Source organism: Diabrotica virgifera, chromosome 4 (genome assembly GCF_917563875.1).
Source record: "Diabrotica virgifera virgifera chromosome 4, PGI_DIABVI_V3a".
NCBI lineage: Eukaryota > Metazoa > Arthropoda > Insecta > Coleoptera > Chrysomelidae > Diabrotica > Diabrotica virgifera.
In genome coordinates, this window is record NC_065446.1 from 214,852,065 (window position 1) to 214,871,428 (window position 19,364).

The 19,364-nt window shown below is 31.1% G+C and overlaps 1 protein-coding gene across 1 annotated transcript in view; it reads left to right on the forward strand.

Annotated features, from left to right (window-relative positions):
- The window catches only part of LOC114338702 (protein artichoke), a 422,944-nt gene that overhangs the window by 26,257 nt on the left and 377,323 nt on the right, over window positions 1-19,364 (forward strand). Inside the window, exon 2 of the mRNA XM_050649868.1 lies at window positions 2,501-2,794. Coding sequence (XP_050505825.1) covers window positions 2,501-2,794 — 294 coding nt within the window. The remainder of the gene's footprint in view (window positions 1-2,500; window positions 2,795-19,364) is intronic.

The window sequence follows — 19,364 nt, forward strand, 5'->3', positions numbered from 1 at the left end:
AAGACGAGACTTAAACAGTCATAGTCTTGGTCTTGCGCCAGTACACCTAGTCTTGGTGTTGGTCGTGGTATTGCGCTCCCGGTCTTGCTCTTGGTCTTGGTCTTGCAGCAAGAGTCTTTCAAGTCCCGCAGCTGTCTATTAGCCTATTGCATATCTTTGAACAACGTAACAGAGAGGTACATTTTAAGCTGGAATATCATAGCCATAGTAAAGACCAGCCAAATTAATAAATATCTACACCAGCCGCTCTCAATCTGTGGTGCATGTACCACTGGTGGTACATATCATTATTTGCGGTGGTACACAAAACGCAAAAACAGCCAAAATCAGCCGCAATTATTATAGTTAATTAGATTACCTCTAGCTATTTCAGTCAAGTGGTAACAAAAATAATAAAAAGTATTTTGTGGTACATGACTAAAAAAGATTGAGAATAATTACTGATCTAGACAATTGACACCGGGTGAGGTTTGAACCCACGATCTAAGTGATCCATGCCTATGTTCTAACTAACTGTAAAAATGTTCGTGAAGAAATGAATATAACTAAAATTGGCCTGGGACTAAGAAAACTATTTAAAAAAAAAATTTGATAGGAGTACATATTGCACCGAAATAATATAATGAATCGTGCTAAAATACTTGTATGTTCTTTGATTTGGGAGAAAATATTGTGCAATAATTTATTCTTTTGTATGTATTGTATTTTAGTGTGAATAGAAATAAAACCATTTGAATAATTAAAATAAATAACTGATTTTTTAATTATTAACACAATATCCTTTTAAGGACTCTTAAGGGGATCGGTACATAGTTTTGGCTCCAATGCTATTTAAATGAGATTAATTTTTTTCGAATCCTGAGAAAACTATTTTTAAAAGTATTGTTGAAAAATTTAAACGCATAATGAGAGATTCCTTTCTTACCGAGGGCCGAAAGTTCCTGAAAACTTCTATAATGTTTATTTTAATAAGTTACAGGGGTGAAAAGCTAAGAGACAATGTAGTGTAATTTTAAATCTCAAATATGTCATTCAAAAGAGACTTTTTATTTATTCCAAAGGACTTTCTACCTTCTATAATAATTTAGTCTTTCATACAGCGTTTAAATTTTTTTTAAATATTCATTAGTTTTTTCACGATTTGAAAAAAATGGGCACCATGTCCGTGGTGATATATTCCAAATCGAACATTTGCTATCTTTGTCATACGACGCACTGAGTCAAATAGAATATGGTGACAAGACAGTGACAATTTTAAATATTTGACATGGCATCAGGAATATTTTGAGTTGTTGATTAGATAATATTGATAGTGTATTTGATAAATAATAATTGATTTAAGACGTGAACTTAAGAGGAAACAGTAGCCATCAACAGGTAGCAAAAACGCGTTCCAAGATTGCGGCTGTAATTTTGAATATTTCTTCGAGATATTTGGCACACGTATTCGTAATATAATAAAGAATGGCGGTACAGAGCCCAATTTGAAAAATCTATTAATATGTGGAAATTATTCTGTAATTAAATACAATATTAAAAAACGAGCCTGTACCGCCATTAAGAAGAACAAAAAAATACACTTTCTTCAAATAAACTTTTTTATCCGACGCCTAGATTTTGTGTCATTTTGGAACTACTAAAATTTTTTATTTCATTAGTAATTCCAAAATGACACAAAATCTAGGCATCCGGTAAAAAAGTTTATTCGAAGAAAGTGTATTTTTTTGTTCTTCTTAATGGCGGTACAGGCTCCTTTTTTAATATTTTATGTAATTACAGAGTAATTTCCACATATTAATATATTTTTCAAATTTGGCTCTGTACCGCCATTCTTTATTATATTACGAATACGTGTGCCAAATATTTCGAAAAAATATTCAAAATTACAGCCGCAATCTTGGAACACGTTTTCGCTACCTGTTGATCGCTACTGTTTCCTTGCTACTGTTGATCGCTACTATTTATTGTTTGTTAATTATGGAAGATCCAAGCAGATAATACACCAGGATATATTCTGTGTTCCAAGTATTTTGTTGTTAAAGATGTTCAAAATTTTAAGCATTCAATATTATTAAAAAATCACTTTATCACTTTTCTTCTTTTCTCGATTGAATATTACACTACTACTAGTTTTTGTTTTACAGTATATTAATTATTACAATCACTGAATACATAGTGAAAAAATTATCATATTTATTAACTGAATTAATAATTTAAGTAAGTAACAGTTATCCAAGAACATTTAAAAGCCTTCTCTTTAAAGTTAATCATGACATTGCCAAGTAATGTTGACATATACATACCAGTGAGAATTTTACAACACGTAATTTGCCGTGTAAAGACAGAAAAAGTAGGGATAGCCGTAAAATATTTACACCTTTACTCTTAATCATATATTAATATTCAAAAAGCATTAAAATTGGATTATTGTATATTTATTTATTCAACCTACGGTGTTAAACCGCTCTAGTTTCTTTTTGAAATAGATTTATTGTTTTAGGTTAAACTTCCGAAACATTTCTTTCCCGATTCGACCATCATCAAACACCTCCAAATTTCTCAAAGCAACATTCAAGAACTGCACGACGACTGCCTCTTACCTCTTAAGCCCCATTTAGAGTCGTTCAGTTTGGTTTCGGGGCGTCTTAAGGAAATACCTCAAAAAGCATTTAAGGGATTGAATAAGTTAATTGCGCTGGATCTAGAGGCTAACGCTATTGTAGATTTACCAAGTTACAGTTTCTACGGATTACATCTGATCAAGTTGAATATGAAAGGGAACCAGATTCAAAAGGTAAGAAAAAATTGTTGGAATAACATTACTGAATGTTATTTCATGTTATTTTAATAGTTGGCAGATAGCTGACAAAGAGAACACAAAACGGTTTGTAAAAAAAGAACGTTGCAATAACGTAGGCTTCTTTAATAAATATAATATATTTGTATATTTATACAGTGTGTCAATTTGAAAAGGTGCCACCCCATATAATTTGGTCCCTATAGAAAATCTAAAAATATGCAAAAATACGTAAAATATATTTGTGAGGGGGACATTTTGTAGACCAGTTTTTAACTAAATTACATCAACCCTTGGGGTTGAGTGGTGAAGGTCACTCAATTTTGAAGGTCATTCAATAGGGAACTTGCATAAATTTTTAAATTCGAAAAAAATTTTATAAATCACAACACAACATAATTTAAAACATAATGTATCAAAGATAGAAAAGTTTTGTTTGTCTTTCGTTTGGCCCCTAAAGACGATTAAAAATTCAAATTAAAACAGGTCGTCCCTAACGCGTCGTGACGTCACTTGGTTTTACATTTACATTTTTCCAATAAAGTAAACAGGGCCCGGATTACGTACACTCGATACGCATCGTATCCGCCATGTTTTACTGTAGCGCCTTATGGGAAAACATGGCGGATACGATGCGTATCGAGTGTACGTAATATTACTATAATAGTAATTATACGTAATAATTTTAAATTAGACGTTATAAACATCAGTAGAAAATACATTTATGTGACGTTACAAGTGTTTTTGATCGTTTGAACTATTCATAGAAATATTCGTACTTTTACAAAATGGTTTTATTTTCAATAGTAAACCTTCGTTCCTTTCCTTCAAAAACAGTATAAAACTAAAATTTTAACAAACTGGTATATACTATTACAATGACATACGATAAATGTCATTAGAATATAAATATTCTTGACTTATTCCACGACGATGAGCTTGCCAAATACCCAAGTAGGTGGAGGCCAATAAACTAAAGAAGGAGAAGAAGAATATACCTAAATATAAGGTTGTGTCTAGGTATACGTTACCGTGTACGCAAATAAAAAAGTTAGAGTGTCAGTGATTTCTTATTTTTTATTTGTTTAGTGTTTGTTTTTAAATTAACTACGGAGTGTGGACAATTATTTAGTTCTTTTAATGAGTTTAAGAACATTTTAAAACAGTACGAAAGAGATAAGAGACTATAAATTAATATGTATTTTTTTAGTTATAAATGAAATAGTATGTATTACCGTAAAAGATTAAAATAAAAAGAAGACCTAAAGCTTTCACAATAATAATTAACTTGTTCTGAAGCTATTATCATTGTGGCATTTTTGTAATCAACTAAGCCACAATTTAACCAAAAAATGATTTTATTAACGTTTCGACGTCTAAATCGGACGTCGTTGTCAAAATAAAAAATATTATTAAATTAAACAAAAATGGTGTTGCTTAGTAAAAAATTTGTCTAATAATTTATTTAATCTGACTAATTTTTTATTTTGACAATGACATCCGATTTGGACGTCGAAACGTTAATAAAATCATTTTTTTAGTTAAATTGTGGCTTATTTCCTATTTAGAGTAGTTGATTATAATAATTAACTTACGTATAAAAATTATTTTAACAATATTTTTTATGTGTTATGTCAACTAAATACATATATTTATTTTGCTAACCTAAATATATACTTTAATATATACATTGATTTATTACAATTAAGTTTGAAACATCTGAATAGTTCTGCTTCCCTTCCTTTAACAAATATTTTTCTATCAAACACACGCTAAACATATCAAAATAGCATGTACCAAAATATACAGTCACTGCGCACGCTAAATAATAACGTCACTGGCTTGATGAAGTTTAATTCGCGTGTACATACCTAACTTTTTTATTTGCGTACACGTTAGCGTGTACCTAGACACAGCGAAATATAACCATAATAATAACTAATGTAAAACTATGTGACGTCACGGGTCGTTTGAACTATTTTATACCGCTGAAGACTTTAAATACGTATTTCTAAGTTATTACGAGTTTTTGAAGCGTGAATTTTTGGAAATCTCATTTTTAAACAAAACTGAACATTATTATGTAATAAAAAAAATTGTGCAAGTTCCCTATTGCCTTTTCAAAGATACCACGTACCTTATATTTATTTATTTTTAGTACTTTTTGAAAAGTCTTGGACTCAATACTCTAAAAAATTTTGGAGTTCTGAACTCGATACTTAATATCTTTACGGTTTTACTTGATTTTTCCAAAAATGCTTTAAAAAAATACTCTAAATACTCCAACACCAAAAAAAATTCAATTTGGAGTTCAATACTCCAAAAAAAGTTTTGGAGTTCTGAACTTGATATTTAATATCTGTACGGTTTTACTTGATTTTTCCAAAAGTACTGAAAAGAAATATAAGGCATGTGGTATTTTTGAAAAGGTAATTCAATGACCTTCAAAATGAGATATCACTCAACCCCCCTTTCCATTAAAGATTTTGTGAGTTGTGTCCGCCCCCACTAAATGGTTAATGTAATTTACAATCGGAAAAATGAAAGAATACCCATGAACGATCACATCAATCACATATTATTCAGATTATTAATCATCTACCTCTCTCCTTTGTTATTTATGGAAAAAAACAGCAAATACAAAATATTATGTGATTGATGTGATCGTTCATGGGTATTCTTTCATTTTTCCGACTGTAGTAAAAACTGGTGTACAAAATGTCCCCCTCACAAATAAATTTGACGTTTTTTTGTATATTTTTAGATTTTCTATAGGGACCAAATTATAGGGGGTGGCAACTTTTCAAATTGACACCCTATGTACCAATGATAATACATTTAATAATAGAAGAAATAAATCGGCAGTCCCAAGTAGAAACACTGTAAGCGCCAATTCGAAAAATGTTCACCAGAGTAGAAAACGTAAAGGACTCAACTTTTTAAATTTCTATTTTGTTTGAAATAAAAGTGAACTCACATTAATTTAGTAAAAAATACTCTTGTTTTTTAGTAAATATTTTTATGTCTGAATTTTATTTCCTGACTAGGTTTTGAACATATACAGTGTTTTTATTTGGGAAACCTGAAAATATAGTATAAAATATCCCACTTTTTACAGACATTAAGTACTACAAAGATACTTTATTCAAGGTCCTTTAACAGAAATATAACAAATTGCAACAATTTATTGGTCAGTGTCTAGGTCACGTACTTGCTCTCATCCAGGGTTATGGAAAAGCTTGTCCACTAGTGTCTCTGAGACTGACCAAGTACGCCAAAACGGTCATCCGTTTGCAGGCATCAAAGAAATAAGTTTCTCTATTATTTCTGTATACATATTTATACAAATTATATTAACTCCTCTATATAAACAAATTATATTATGCAGTGTTTACTAAAAAAATTTTGTTTATTGTTATAACTTTGTATATATAATATTTATATTAAGGTTTAGTTTTACAGCTTGTAGTTTTTTTTATTAATTTGGGCTATTATGAAGTTATCTTACTCGAAATTCAGCCGACTTACAAGTGAAAAATCAAATAAATTCTGTAATTTTGCAATGTTTTTGCACTAATTTTGCAGCATCTGTGTTTCTAATTATTGGTCAAGGTTTACCAAACATAATTTTGTAGATTTTTTTAAGAACAAAATGCATTTTGTAAAGACTATTTATATTTGTTATCTTACGAATTATAATAACTTAAACAACTAAATTGTTTATAATAAATTCTCGTCACTTCCGACGCAAAAGAAAGTTATAAATTCGAATTCAGCAGGTCAAAAGATTATTCGATTTTTATTCATATTTGATTATTAATAGGTAACACCCAGTTTAATTTTAAAAATATATTTGAAATAATTAATACAATAAATTTAAATATTTTATACACGACAAATTTCTACTGCACTTCTATCACAATAACCATCAATAACTAACAAACAACTAAAAATTGCCTTGGGGATATCAATTGTCTTGGCGAATGTAAAATGTAAATCATGCGATTCCCACAGTAAATCACTGTAAATCCCAAAAACCAAATAAAAACACTGTATATCCCGTATTTACAGTGTTTATACTTGGGGATATGGATATAATGTGTTTTAAATTGGTGAAGTGAAGATGGAATATGATATAATGTGTTTCATAACAATGTTAAATTGTGGTTCTACTCATTTTTTATTTTTTTTCCTTGGTAAATGGTAGATAACAACACCCTAAATCCAAAAATGCAATAAAAGTGATTTAAAAAAAATTGGATATACGGTGTTTCTACTTGGGGCAGCCGAAATGTAATATAGACCTAACTATTGGTTTATTTTTTACAACAAATAGTATCTAACTGCGTATAAATTTAAAAAATTCTATTTAATAGAACTACCTTATTGGTATCTAAATAGGGTTTCTTGGACAGAAAAAATTTAACATAAATGAGTAAGAGTTACATAAAAAAAATATAGAACTTGAAGTTAAAATTGAAGTTATGACTATTGAAAGTTCCAAATAGTCCCTTAAAATATCTGAAAATGTACATAGCTAATTAAGACGACTTAGAAGACAGATCTACGAAATCAAAGTATTTCGTAAAGCTACTTAGCCTAGAAATTATCGTGGAGAATATTCTGTGTTAATTTATGGCATATCTATTTGTTTGCTTATTACGTAGTGTTGTCGTTTCCTACCAAACAAGCAACCATCTCTTTCTATCGGCCTCTATCCCTTTTTTCATCATTAGGATGAGAATCTGCAAACAGACGCCGCGCCGGAGGCAAATATTTCCGACGATTATGTGTTTCTTGACAAAAAATAGTCTCTTTATAGTTACGTCGACACACTTGGCCGTGACTGGGACGTTGGTCAGTTAGGACATAACTTGCCCCGGTGTCCTTCTTTTGCCCGATTCTGAGTCGCTTGTCTGCACTTTCGTTCTTACTCGCATTTACCACTGTATTGTCAATATTTCCTTCTTCCTACCTCTTCGGGCCAAGTTTTACCTCCTCAGTAGTGCGATAACTGCATCTAGCTTCAGCTCTTTCTTTTTTTACGTACAGGATCTTTTTTACATAGTTGTGTGTGAAAACAACACAGCAACAACCTTTTCTACGCCTGTATATCCACTGCCGCATTCCAGACTGGGGCCATGTAGAGGATGATAGACTGGACTCTATGTAGAACCCTCCTCCTTTCACAGGTTTGGTTGCACTTATATTGGGCATTAACCTCCCCAGTAAAACCACCTTACAGGTCAAGTCAAAAAATATGCTCCCTCAATTTCACATTCGTATGTAAGACCAACCCCAAGCACTTATTAGGAGTGGTTAACACACCCGCACAATCAAACAACATAATAATAAAAAATGTATAAACATTTTTAATTTCTTTGCCATCCGAAAATGCAGCAGAATTATACTCTAGTTAAATCGGAGAGTGCGGGAAGAGTCTATACCGGTTTCGGGTATTTTTTTACCCTTATCAGTAGTCCCATATCCTCTTCTCTCCAATTTAACCAGGTACCTCGCTTTGGGTCGTTCCGAGTTGCAAAGAAAGAAATGCCGCGGATATCCTAGAGACATCTACCGAGAAACAAAATAAGTTATCAATCAAGTAGCACAGAAAACGACAATAAATATCGTTCGCATACCACCTGATTGAAAGCAGGTGGAACTTTCTCTGGTTACTACCTTCCGCGATTACATAATAACAGTCTCCCCTTTTATACCGCTAACGCGGCTTCGGGATTATACCAGGGTAGTCCGCTATCAATAGGGCCTACAGTGTACAAGGAAGTTAACAGGGCCAGTGCTACGTTTCAACCGTATATTATTACCCTTAGCTATACTCAAAGTACTCATTTTATTTATCCTGGGTCGACTTAGCTGAGTATAGGCCTCAGTTATAAGATCTCCTCACCGAGGCTGGGATTCGATCCCGGCCTACCTGCGTGGAAGTCTGACATCCTACTGCCTGTGCTAAGCAGCCAAACATCCATCTATTTCTCTGACCTTCAAGGACTACCTCAGTCTTCTCCACCGCGTGACTCAAACCATTGTTTATCCTAGGCATCGTATCCGATATTTACGTCTACTATAGGTAACTCTAAAGAAGTTACAGAAATATTGCCAAGGGCTTTCTGTATTTCGTGAGTTCTTTTGCTATCATCTGACTATTCTCTGAGTGTCTTGAGTTCCAGAAAGTTCTAAGTTTGAGAAAGATCCAAGGTAAATGTGGTCCTGCTAGAAGAAACACATCATAGCTGAAAAATCTAAGACAAGTGTACGGAAAATCAAGTAAATAATTATTCGGAGCTGCTGTCAATAAAGTCACAATAGCGAATTCATATGGTAGCCAATATTACATCCAATAATCAGTAACGGTCATGTAACTAGAAGAAAAAAAATTGCTGTTGAAATTCTTATGATCAATTGAAACGTAGTGGCTGAATCTGTTAAAATGTTCCTTCCGCCATCATATGACACTTTCCACCAAACACCACTGAGGCAGGAGAATGACCTCGTTCGATCGTTGACACCACTTCGCGGTCATTTTTTGATGACCATCTACAAACTCGTTTGTTTATCTTTACTCGTTTACTATCGTTTTGCTTATCGAAAATTACCTCCAGAGTTTTAGTCTTCAGAGACAAGTTTCCTACAGTTCTGGTGTATTTAGGGCTAGTTTTGCTGGTAAGTTATTGAAGAGCTGGTAACATTATTAACTATTTGTGGGAAGTACAGGAGAGAAGCATATTTTGTGGCTTGTTGAATGTTCAGCGATGAACGGGGTTCATATAGTATCCGTTCATATGTATGTTGTTAGAAATGGATGCTTATTTTACACCATTGGGTGATTCGGTAATAGAATGCATATAGCTTTTTGAAAATAGATTTTTATTGATGATAAAAATGGAATAGGAGTTACCAATGAGAATGAACTTTAAGATAAACCGATTTGTCTTTGTATACAGCATATGTGTCAACGCTATACATCTAATAAACTTCACTAACATTAAAGTATTTTCAAAACAACAAAATTATTATGAAAGATGCCTCCTTAAAATGTGCCATATTTTAAAAACATCCAAGAGCCCTAAATAAAGAACTGACATTGATCATTTTAGACAGATATCACTCTCTCTCATCATACAAAACAAATAATAGTCACTCCATATCTCATATTCTGTTAACAAATATGTACTTAAAAATTAGTCCTTTTATTCATTAGTTATCGAAAATCTCTATTACAATATATCCTACCTTCCTCAGGCCTACCAGTACATACAAAATCGATTTTATACCTGTACACAGTAGAGGTACAATTGAGCTCTAGTATATTTCCTCGGTTTTGCAGCCGCTTTTATAATTTTTATGCACGATCACGAACATGTTATCGCCTTGTGAATTAAAATACTTTACCTACAAGCACCCACAGTTACTACCTCGCACCAAGAATTTTATCTAATAAAACCAAAATTTTGCGTAATTAATCTTAGAAGTTTGAATCTTATTATACAGGGTGGGACAAAAAAAAACAGTCCACCTCGATATTTCGCAGTAGTTTTTAGATTTTAAGGAAATGACGAAACAGGTCGATTTTTGTTCTAAAGGGGACAAATTTTTAATGTACATTCATATGTCATTTATCATCCCCCTCTCTTCCACTACCCCAACTCCTTATTTTTAAATAGGGAATATACCATGTGCAGTATATCATTAGAAGGGCATTGAGATGAAATATTCAGACATAACGATTGTTCACGATATTTTTTTTTGATATTTGCACCGTCTTTGCAAAAAGTGCCTATTCATTTGAAGTACAACCCCTATTAAATAAGTAAAATAACGTATATGGTTTGCTAAGATGTAATTTTTCCTGTCACGTCCATAGACATAATAATGGTAAACAAGACAAACTGAGTAAAATAGCGTAACGCGTGCGCAGTCAATCGGTGGTCTGTCTATCTCTTTTTAAAAAGCGATCCCGCGCATGTGAAAGACAAAGATGACTAGACCACTCAAAGTGAATATTGTCCATTGTTATTGGAGTTACACCTCGACGCACAGAGCGACATATACCTTGTCTGGTCTACCATTTATTATGTCTATGGCCACGACACATTTAGTTTTGATGTGACAGATAAAATGATATATTAGCAAACCATAGGCGTTACGTTTCATTTTTAACAGGAGTTGTACTTCAAATGAATTATGTTTTTTTTGCAAAGACGCGAGACGGTGTAAATATCGAAAACATCTTGGACGATCGATGTCTGAATACTCCATCTAAATGCATTTCTAATGATGTGCCGTATATGGTATATTCCCCATTTAAAAATAAGGGGTTGGTGAAGTGGACGGGAGGGGGTTAACAAATGACAGATGTATGTATCGTAAAAATATGTCCCCTTAGAATAAAAATAGACCTGTTTCGTAATTTCCTTAAAATTGAATACCTACTGCCAAATATCGAGGTGGACTGTTTTCTTTGGCCCACCCTGTATATTTTTTGGTAAAGAATGGTTAAATATTATTGTACAAAGCTACATCTTAGTATTTTCTATGGCTATATATGTATAATTTTTTAATTAATGAGTACTTTTTGCTCTCATTTTTTGTAAGTACTTTCATTTTTAATTGACCACAGCATATTTTTGCATTTTTATCGTAGCAATTCGTACGGATCTGAATAGTATTAATTATTTTCTTTTTTTATCTAAAAAGGGTAATTCCCTAGGTTGGCTCTATACCATATAGTTAAAAAACTCACACATGAAGTAAAAACCACATCTATGTAATTGGTATATTTATTAAAGATTTTAAAAATCCCAATGGATTCAAAAAATGTGTCCAATTCAGAACGTATTCGGACCTATCGGTCCATCATCAGTGAATTCGAATACTTGCTAAATAGCCCCAGAACCAAACAACGGTGGAAATTATAATTCAATCTACATTATGTTGTAGTGATATTGAACAGGCTAAACGCCGATGTTAAAAGGCGTTTCTTTTGACGTTATCTATTAACATCGGCGTTTAGCCTGTTCAATATCACTATAACATAATGTAGATTGAATTATAATTTCAACCATTGTTTGGTTCTGGCTCGACACATGTACTAGTAGTATAGTTTTAGTATAGTTTGCGTCATGCGTCACAATTTATTTTCAAACAAATTAAGTCAAAATATAAAGCGAAACGTACGTCGATGTGTATATAATATACAGTGTGTATACTGTATACTATATGCTATACAGGGTGATTGATTAGTTAGGGTAAAGCTCAATAGCTCCGCTATAGTAAGAGATACCAATAAAAGTTAATAACAAAAATTTTAGCCACCTTTGAGCTTCATATTTCAAAATTAGTTAGAATCTTACAGGGTGTTCGATAACACAGTGCAGACCTAACTTATGTTTTTTTATGGAACACCCTTAATTTAATTTTATATTCGAAATCCTGTTAACTTCTCCATCACAAAAATATAAAGGTTTGTAATGTTATACAGGGTATTTACAAAGTTATAACCAATTTTTTATGAAAATCGTAACAAGTTCAACTACCTGTATAAATAAAAATAAGCACAACAGCAATGGTCTAGAAATGCCATATTTTTTTATTTATTGTTAAAATCTTTAAGAAATATTCATATTACTAATTTTCTTTATATCAAATACAGTGTGAGTCAAAACACATGTACATTATTTTCTCAGTAATGGTAAGTGGAACACTCTATATTTTATATCATTATTGAAAAGTAACATTAACGTACTTTAATTTTTATATAACATTCCCTATGCCCAAATTTATTAGTTCTCGAGATATTTTCATTTTTCAGAGCAAATTATTTTAGGTGTTTAATTTTATCTAAATTTTAAGTAAGCCATGACTGAATTGACAATTGAAGATTACCGATTATCAATTCGGCAATCAATGTAACACTATAGCAAATAAAGAAACAAAAATATTTTATTAGTAATACATTTTACAAACAAAAACACAACCACTACATGCAACATTTTTGAAACAATTAAAAACTATTTTTTATGTAAATGCAACAAATAAACAAAGAAAATTAGTAATAAATTTTACAAAAAACACACAAACACAAAATACAATATTTTGTGAAGACAATTAAACACTACTTTTGTATGTAAATGTAACAATGTAACAAATAAAGAACGAAACATAATTTATTAGTAATACATTTTGCAAAAACACATGTTTGAAAAAATTGGAAGCTAGTTTTAATAAAATATTTTTAATATTTAATTACATAAGGTGTTCAAAATTATCTCCTAACACATTTATGTACGCCTAAAAACGATCATTGAATGAGCTACTTATAGATTAGTAAGGATCTGTTTTTAGGTGGATGTGAGAGGTGGCATTCAGATTTTTGCGGATAAAGTTAGGTGATAACTTCGTTAATAATAATTGAATTATGCTCATTCTCAAATATGCCCGGAACATTAATAAAAAATAAAATATTTAAAAATTTCAAAAAATTTCGTTCTTTTTTTTCTACTTTTTTTGCTTATAACTTAAAAACTATTCATTTTAGAACAAAGTCGTATAGGAATAAAACAAAGATAATTAAATTTTCTATTAGATGCGACTGGTTAAAAATCTCTTAATTTATCACCCTTGCTTCAAAATAGCAATGGATATATAATAAGGGGGCAAACCAGCCCGTCCTTATTCAATGATTTTCCATCACTTAGGCTACACTTGGAACCTTCCTAATTCGCTTAGAAAATTTTTGTAATGTGCTAAAACAGTACACCAAATTTCATTAAAATTGACTTACTAGATTTTGCATAATAATTTTGCAATCTAAACTTTTTTTTTTAAATTAAAATTTTTTAAAATCTTGCACAACAAAAACTAGAACATACAAAGATTTGTCAATTTTTTTACGTATAAAAAAGTCCTTTACCTATCTAATGCACTTTACAGAATTGAAATCGGATTATTTAAGCAGCCTCAGCAATGTTTTAAATTAGAAACAATTTTTTGGCTTATAAACAAATTAGTGCTGTGGCCAGGAGGGGGTGCTACGGGCTCCTTTATTTAGATGGACTTATCCAAGTTTTTTATGTATTTTGACCAGTATAACATGAATTTTTTGGGTAACAGTTGATCCGGATGTCGATAAGATTGTTATAAACAAAGAACTTGAGGAATTACATAACATCGATTTTTCGCAAAATAAAACAGTTTTTTTGTATTTCTTAGGTAATTCTAAGCAAAAAATGTTCTTACAAGTTTTTTCGTAGGATGCATAGTTTTCGAGATAAACGCGGTGGAACTTTCAAAAAATCGAGAAATTGCAATTTTTGAACGCGAATAATGTTTGATTAAAAAATAAAATAGCCATTCTGCGACAGCATTTGAAAGATTAAGTCAAATTATACCGGTTTTAATTATTTTCATTGCTAAAAATTAATTTTTTTATTATTAAACAAAGCTATTTGTTTATAAGCCAAAAAATTGTTTATAAATTTTAAACATTGCTGAGGCCTCTCAAATAATCCAATTTTAATTCTGTAAAGTGTATTAGATAGGTAGAGTACCTCTTTATACGTAAAAAAATTAGCCAACTCCTAAATGGTCTACTTTTTGTTCAGAAAGATTTTAAAAAATTTGAACTTTTTTAGAAACATTTAGATTGCAAATTTATTATGCAAAATTTATTAGGTCGATTTTAATGAAATTTGGTACACCATTTAAGTATGTTACAAAGAATATCCTAAGTGAATTACTAAGGTTCTAAGTGCCACCAAAGTGGTTAAGAAATATTGAATAACAACAAACTTATTTTGCCCTCTTATTTTGTATATATTGCTATATTGCAGAAAAGGTAATACCTTAAGACATTTTTACCAGTCCTATATCATACAAAATTCAATTATCTTTATTTTATTTCTCTACGACCTTGTTCCAAAACGAATCGTTTTAAAGTTATAAGTAAAGAAAACAGAAAAAAATCGATGTTTTTCGAAATTTTTAAATATTTTAATTTTTTTATGAATGTTCCGGGCATATTTGAGAAGGAGCATAAGTCAATTATTATTACTGAAGGTGTCACCTAACTTTATCTGCAAAAATCTGAATGCCACCTCTCACATCCAAAAATAGACCTTTTTCGCAGATCCTTACTGGTCTATTTGTAAATTAACACATCGAAATACACTTTGTATTCTATTTTTCATCTCATCCCTTGTTGTTGGAGGTATTTTATAAACTTCATTATTAACGTAACCCCAAAAAAATAAATCCAGTTTATTAAATTCTGGTGATTTGTGTGGCCACGCTACTGGTCCATTGAAAAATGAAAATATCTCGAAAACTAATAAATTTAGACATAGGGAATGTTATCTAAAAATTAAAGTATGGTAATGGTACTTTTCAATAGTGATATAAAATTCAGGGTGTTCCGTTTAAAATTATGTAATTATGTACTGTAATATACTTGCGTTTTGACTCACCCTGTATTTGATATAAAAAAATTAGCAACATCGACCATTCTTGAAAATTTTGACATTACTTTAAAAAATATGGTATTAGTAAACCATTGTTGTTTGCTTATTTTTATATATACAGGGAGTTGAACTTGTTACGATTTTCATATAAAATTGTTTAAATGTATAAACTGTAAAACTCAAAAAACCTTTATATTTTTGTGATGAAGAAGTTAACAGGATTGCGAATTTAAAATAAAATATAGGGTATTCCATTTAAAAAAAACATAAGTTTGGTCTGCCACTGTGTTATCGAACACCCTGTAACATTATAACTAATTTTGTAATGTGAAGCTCAAAGGTGGCTAAAATTTTTGTTATTAACTTTTATTGCTATCTCTTACTATAGCGGAGCTATTGAGCTTTACCCTACTAATCAATCACCCTGTATACATCGACGTACGTTTCACGTATGTTTTGATTTAATTTGTTTGAAAATGAATCATGAGGCATGGACAAAGGTAAAATGGAACAACTATAATAATATCGAAAGTAATCGAAAAAATAACAGATACGACCGAATATCAACATATCCTTGAAAAGTGCAAGTAGATATGACTTGAACTTGTCTTTGAAATTATCTCTGAACGCAAAAAAAATATAAAGTCATCTTATTTAGTGACACCAGTTATAATAAATCCACAGAAGAAAGATAGTATATCGCCTGCTGTCTTTGTTACTACATAGTTGTAGTTTACAAAAACGCTATCTACTTTGACCGACATAATTTTTTGTGCGCGATTTAGAAGCCGAATATTATTTGTTACTATTCTTTTGAAAGTAGTAGTTTAAAAAGCCGCGTCATTATTTGGGTATTGAAGGCAAAATGAGGTTTATTAACCGAGTAATTTTTTGGCTTGGTAAAAGGTATATTAGTTTAAAAAGCCTCTATATGGCTAGAAACATACAAACAAAACGTTTTCGCACTGTAACAAGAGCATCATCAGTGTAACAGCTTGTTTACATGGGGCGGTTTGCCAACGTTTGACGTCGCGGTGTACCTGAAAAACCCAACCGCCGCGGTTCAAGTTACATAGAAACAAATGCAACCGCTCAACATCGTACATATGGAACCGATCCGTCGTCAAACCGCGGCGGTTGTAAGTTTACTAGGGGAGGAATGAGACCGCCAGTCAATCGCTCTCATGTGTACAATGCAAACGTCGGCTAACCGTGGAGTCAAACGCTGGCAAACCGCCTACATGAAAACAAGCCCTTACAAGAACATGGTGAGCCAACCAAAAAATACAAAGGTTAAAGCCTTTCAAAAACAGACGAAAAGTTTTATATAAATGCCGACATAGCAAAATCCAAAGAATGGATAAAATTCCTATGGCTACGACCCTAGGGCAACATAATATGACTCCCACACGTGGTAAGTGGGCCAATAGGTAACAATTAGGTCATTATGTTACAAGAGGTAACAGACAACTATTGTAACGTATTGACCTAATTGTTACCTATTGACCCACTTACCACGTGTGGGAGTCATATGTTGGCTTAGGGCCGTAGCCATAGGAATTTTATCCATTCTTTGGATTTTGCTATGTTGGCATCTATATAAGACTTTTAGTCTGTTTTTTAAAGTCTTTGACCTTTGTATTTTTTGGTTGGCTCAACATGTTATTGTGAAACTGAAAAGCAATGTTTATTTATCAAAAAATATTTTTTTTTGTTTTGTGACAACAGTAGGATGTATTTTGTATTAAATAGAATACACACATTCTTCTTTTTGTGTCAATTTATTTAGAATATAATAGAATAGAAATATGCTTTATTGTCACTGAAAATTTTTAAAATTTTGTGGACAAAGCTTATATACAGTCAAAAGAAAAATAATGTCAATAACAAATAACAACCTCAATTTCCTAAAATTAGATAAATCATCAATATACAGTATATAAGATGTAAAGGCAAAGACAAAAACAATTTATTGCAAAATTTATATAAATTGCAAATTGAACATGTACTTATAGTGGAGTCAATGAAGGTTTTCACCTCCGATTTCGTTGAGCCTCCATCGATTTTCATGAAAATTGGTAAGTATGTAGAGGATACCTCAAGAAACAAAGGTGACATCATGGTGCCAACTTGCGCTTTTACCCTGGGGGGGGGGATGCCACCCCTTCTCGGGGGTGGAAATTATTTTATTAAAAATAATACCACTAATCGATAGAGGGACAAATTATAATTAAAATTTTTTATATAAAGTTATTCCAATAAATCAATAGCTTTTGAATTATTAAAGATCAAAAGTTTTGATTTTTCCTGAAGAAATCCATGTTTTAAAGCAGTTTTTCATAAATAACTCAAAAACCATAAGTTTCTTCAAAAAAGTTGTTATTACCAAAATCGAAGACAATATAAGAATAAATGAGCTCTTTATTCGAAAAATCCTTTATTACATATACAAAGTGAGTTATATGCAATTGAATATATATTTTTTTTTCGCGAGTACTCAAATCTTAGAATTCAAGCTTAAATAACAAGAAAACGATGCACTTTGTTAAATATAGACACTAAACATTTTAATAAAGTACTTAAAGGTAACTATCAAAAAGCTATATAAAAAGTCGATAGCATCAAAATTAAGCAAGTTATGATGGAAATAAGAGGACCCTTTCAGATTTTTTAGGGAAGAATGAAAAATGAAACATACGTCATTTCCACAAAAATTAAAATTTATAGTAACCCATTAAAAACTTTATTTATTTTAACATGAGTAATAATTTCAACAATTTTGACCGGTTTAGAATGCATATTTTTGAAAAAAAAATACGATTAAAAAAAATTAGAACTTTTCAAATTTTCGTGAATTTCATTTCTTTTGATAATAACTCCAAAAATACTCGATATACTTAAAAAATGGTAGAGAACAAAATTTTAGTTTTAACTTTATTTAAGCTTCTTCTTTTTTTAATATTTTTTTACGACAAAAAATAACCGAGATAGAAACATTTAAACCTAAATTTTACTGCGAGAACTATGTAAGCGGGGCCCTTTCACCTTGTATTTAAAAAAAAAATAAAGGATTTAGAAAATCATGTTTAATATAGTGCTATAGACCTTTTACTTAGCTTTGTAATGGTTATTGGATAAATCTCATATCTCAAAAATAAACGGAGTTATTTAAAAAAAAAAAACCAATAACATTTTCTTTGAAAAAATTTTATAGCGGAGATTTTGTATGGATACAGGTTGTGGGAAGTCCAATTAGTCGTTTGTTGTAGGAGATACGAAAAAAGTTTATTTAGGTGAGATTGGGGCATAGATAATATCAGAATTTAAATACATTTCCAAATATACAGGGCCACCCATATTGACAGGGTGAAACAAAATTATCTTTTGTTTAATGGAACACCCTGTATATTTTTACATTTTTGGATTCTCCTCTATGTTTTATTTCTTAAAATATCAGGTTTTGTGATGTTATACGAAGTAGTTTAAAAGATAATTACGTTTTTTTTCAAATTTCATAGCAATATTCACCCCCTGTATAATTGTAGTGATTTGATATCAGATAATCAATTTATATTCAAGTGATTTTTAATATAGTCTATTATTGTTAAAAATTATTAATCTAGCAAAACGTTTAATTTTAGCTAATACAGGGTTGGTCGAAACTGAATGAGTGTTTTCGCAAAGTTTGAGAGTATGAGTTTTCTCAAACGGAGCAGCCTGTAATGAGCATTGTAATGAAATGCTATTGTATGGCACTTTATTATTTCCCACCCTGCCAGTGAGAACTGAATTTATTTTTGAAATCCCTAACTTTATGTCTTTAATTATTTTAAATATTGTAAACGATTAAAAAACAATCAAATTAAATTGAAATGAATAACCAGTGTATATCTTCCACATTTACTTCATATTTAACGTAGCCTGTACCATAACATTGCACAGATTATTATCCCTGTATAGCAACGATATACCATGAATGTGACTTCATACTTGAGAAATGTCCTATATCCAGTCTCACAAAAAAAGGGATTCCTCAAACATAATATATATGCAGACAAAATCAGCCAAAGTGATTTGCGATATCTAAT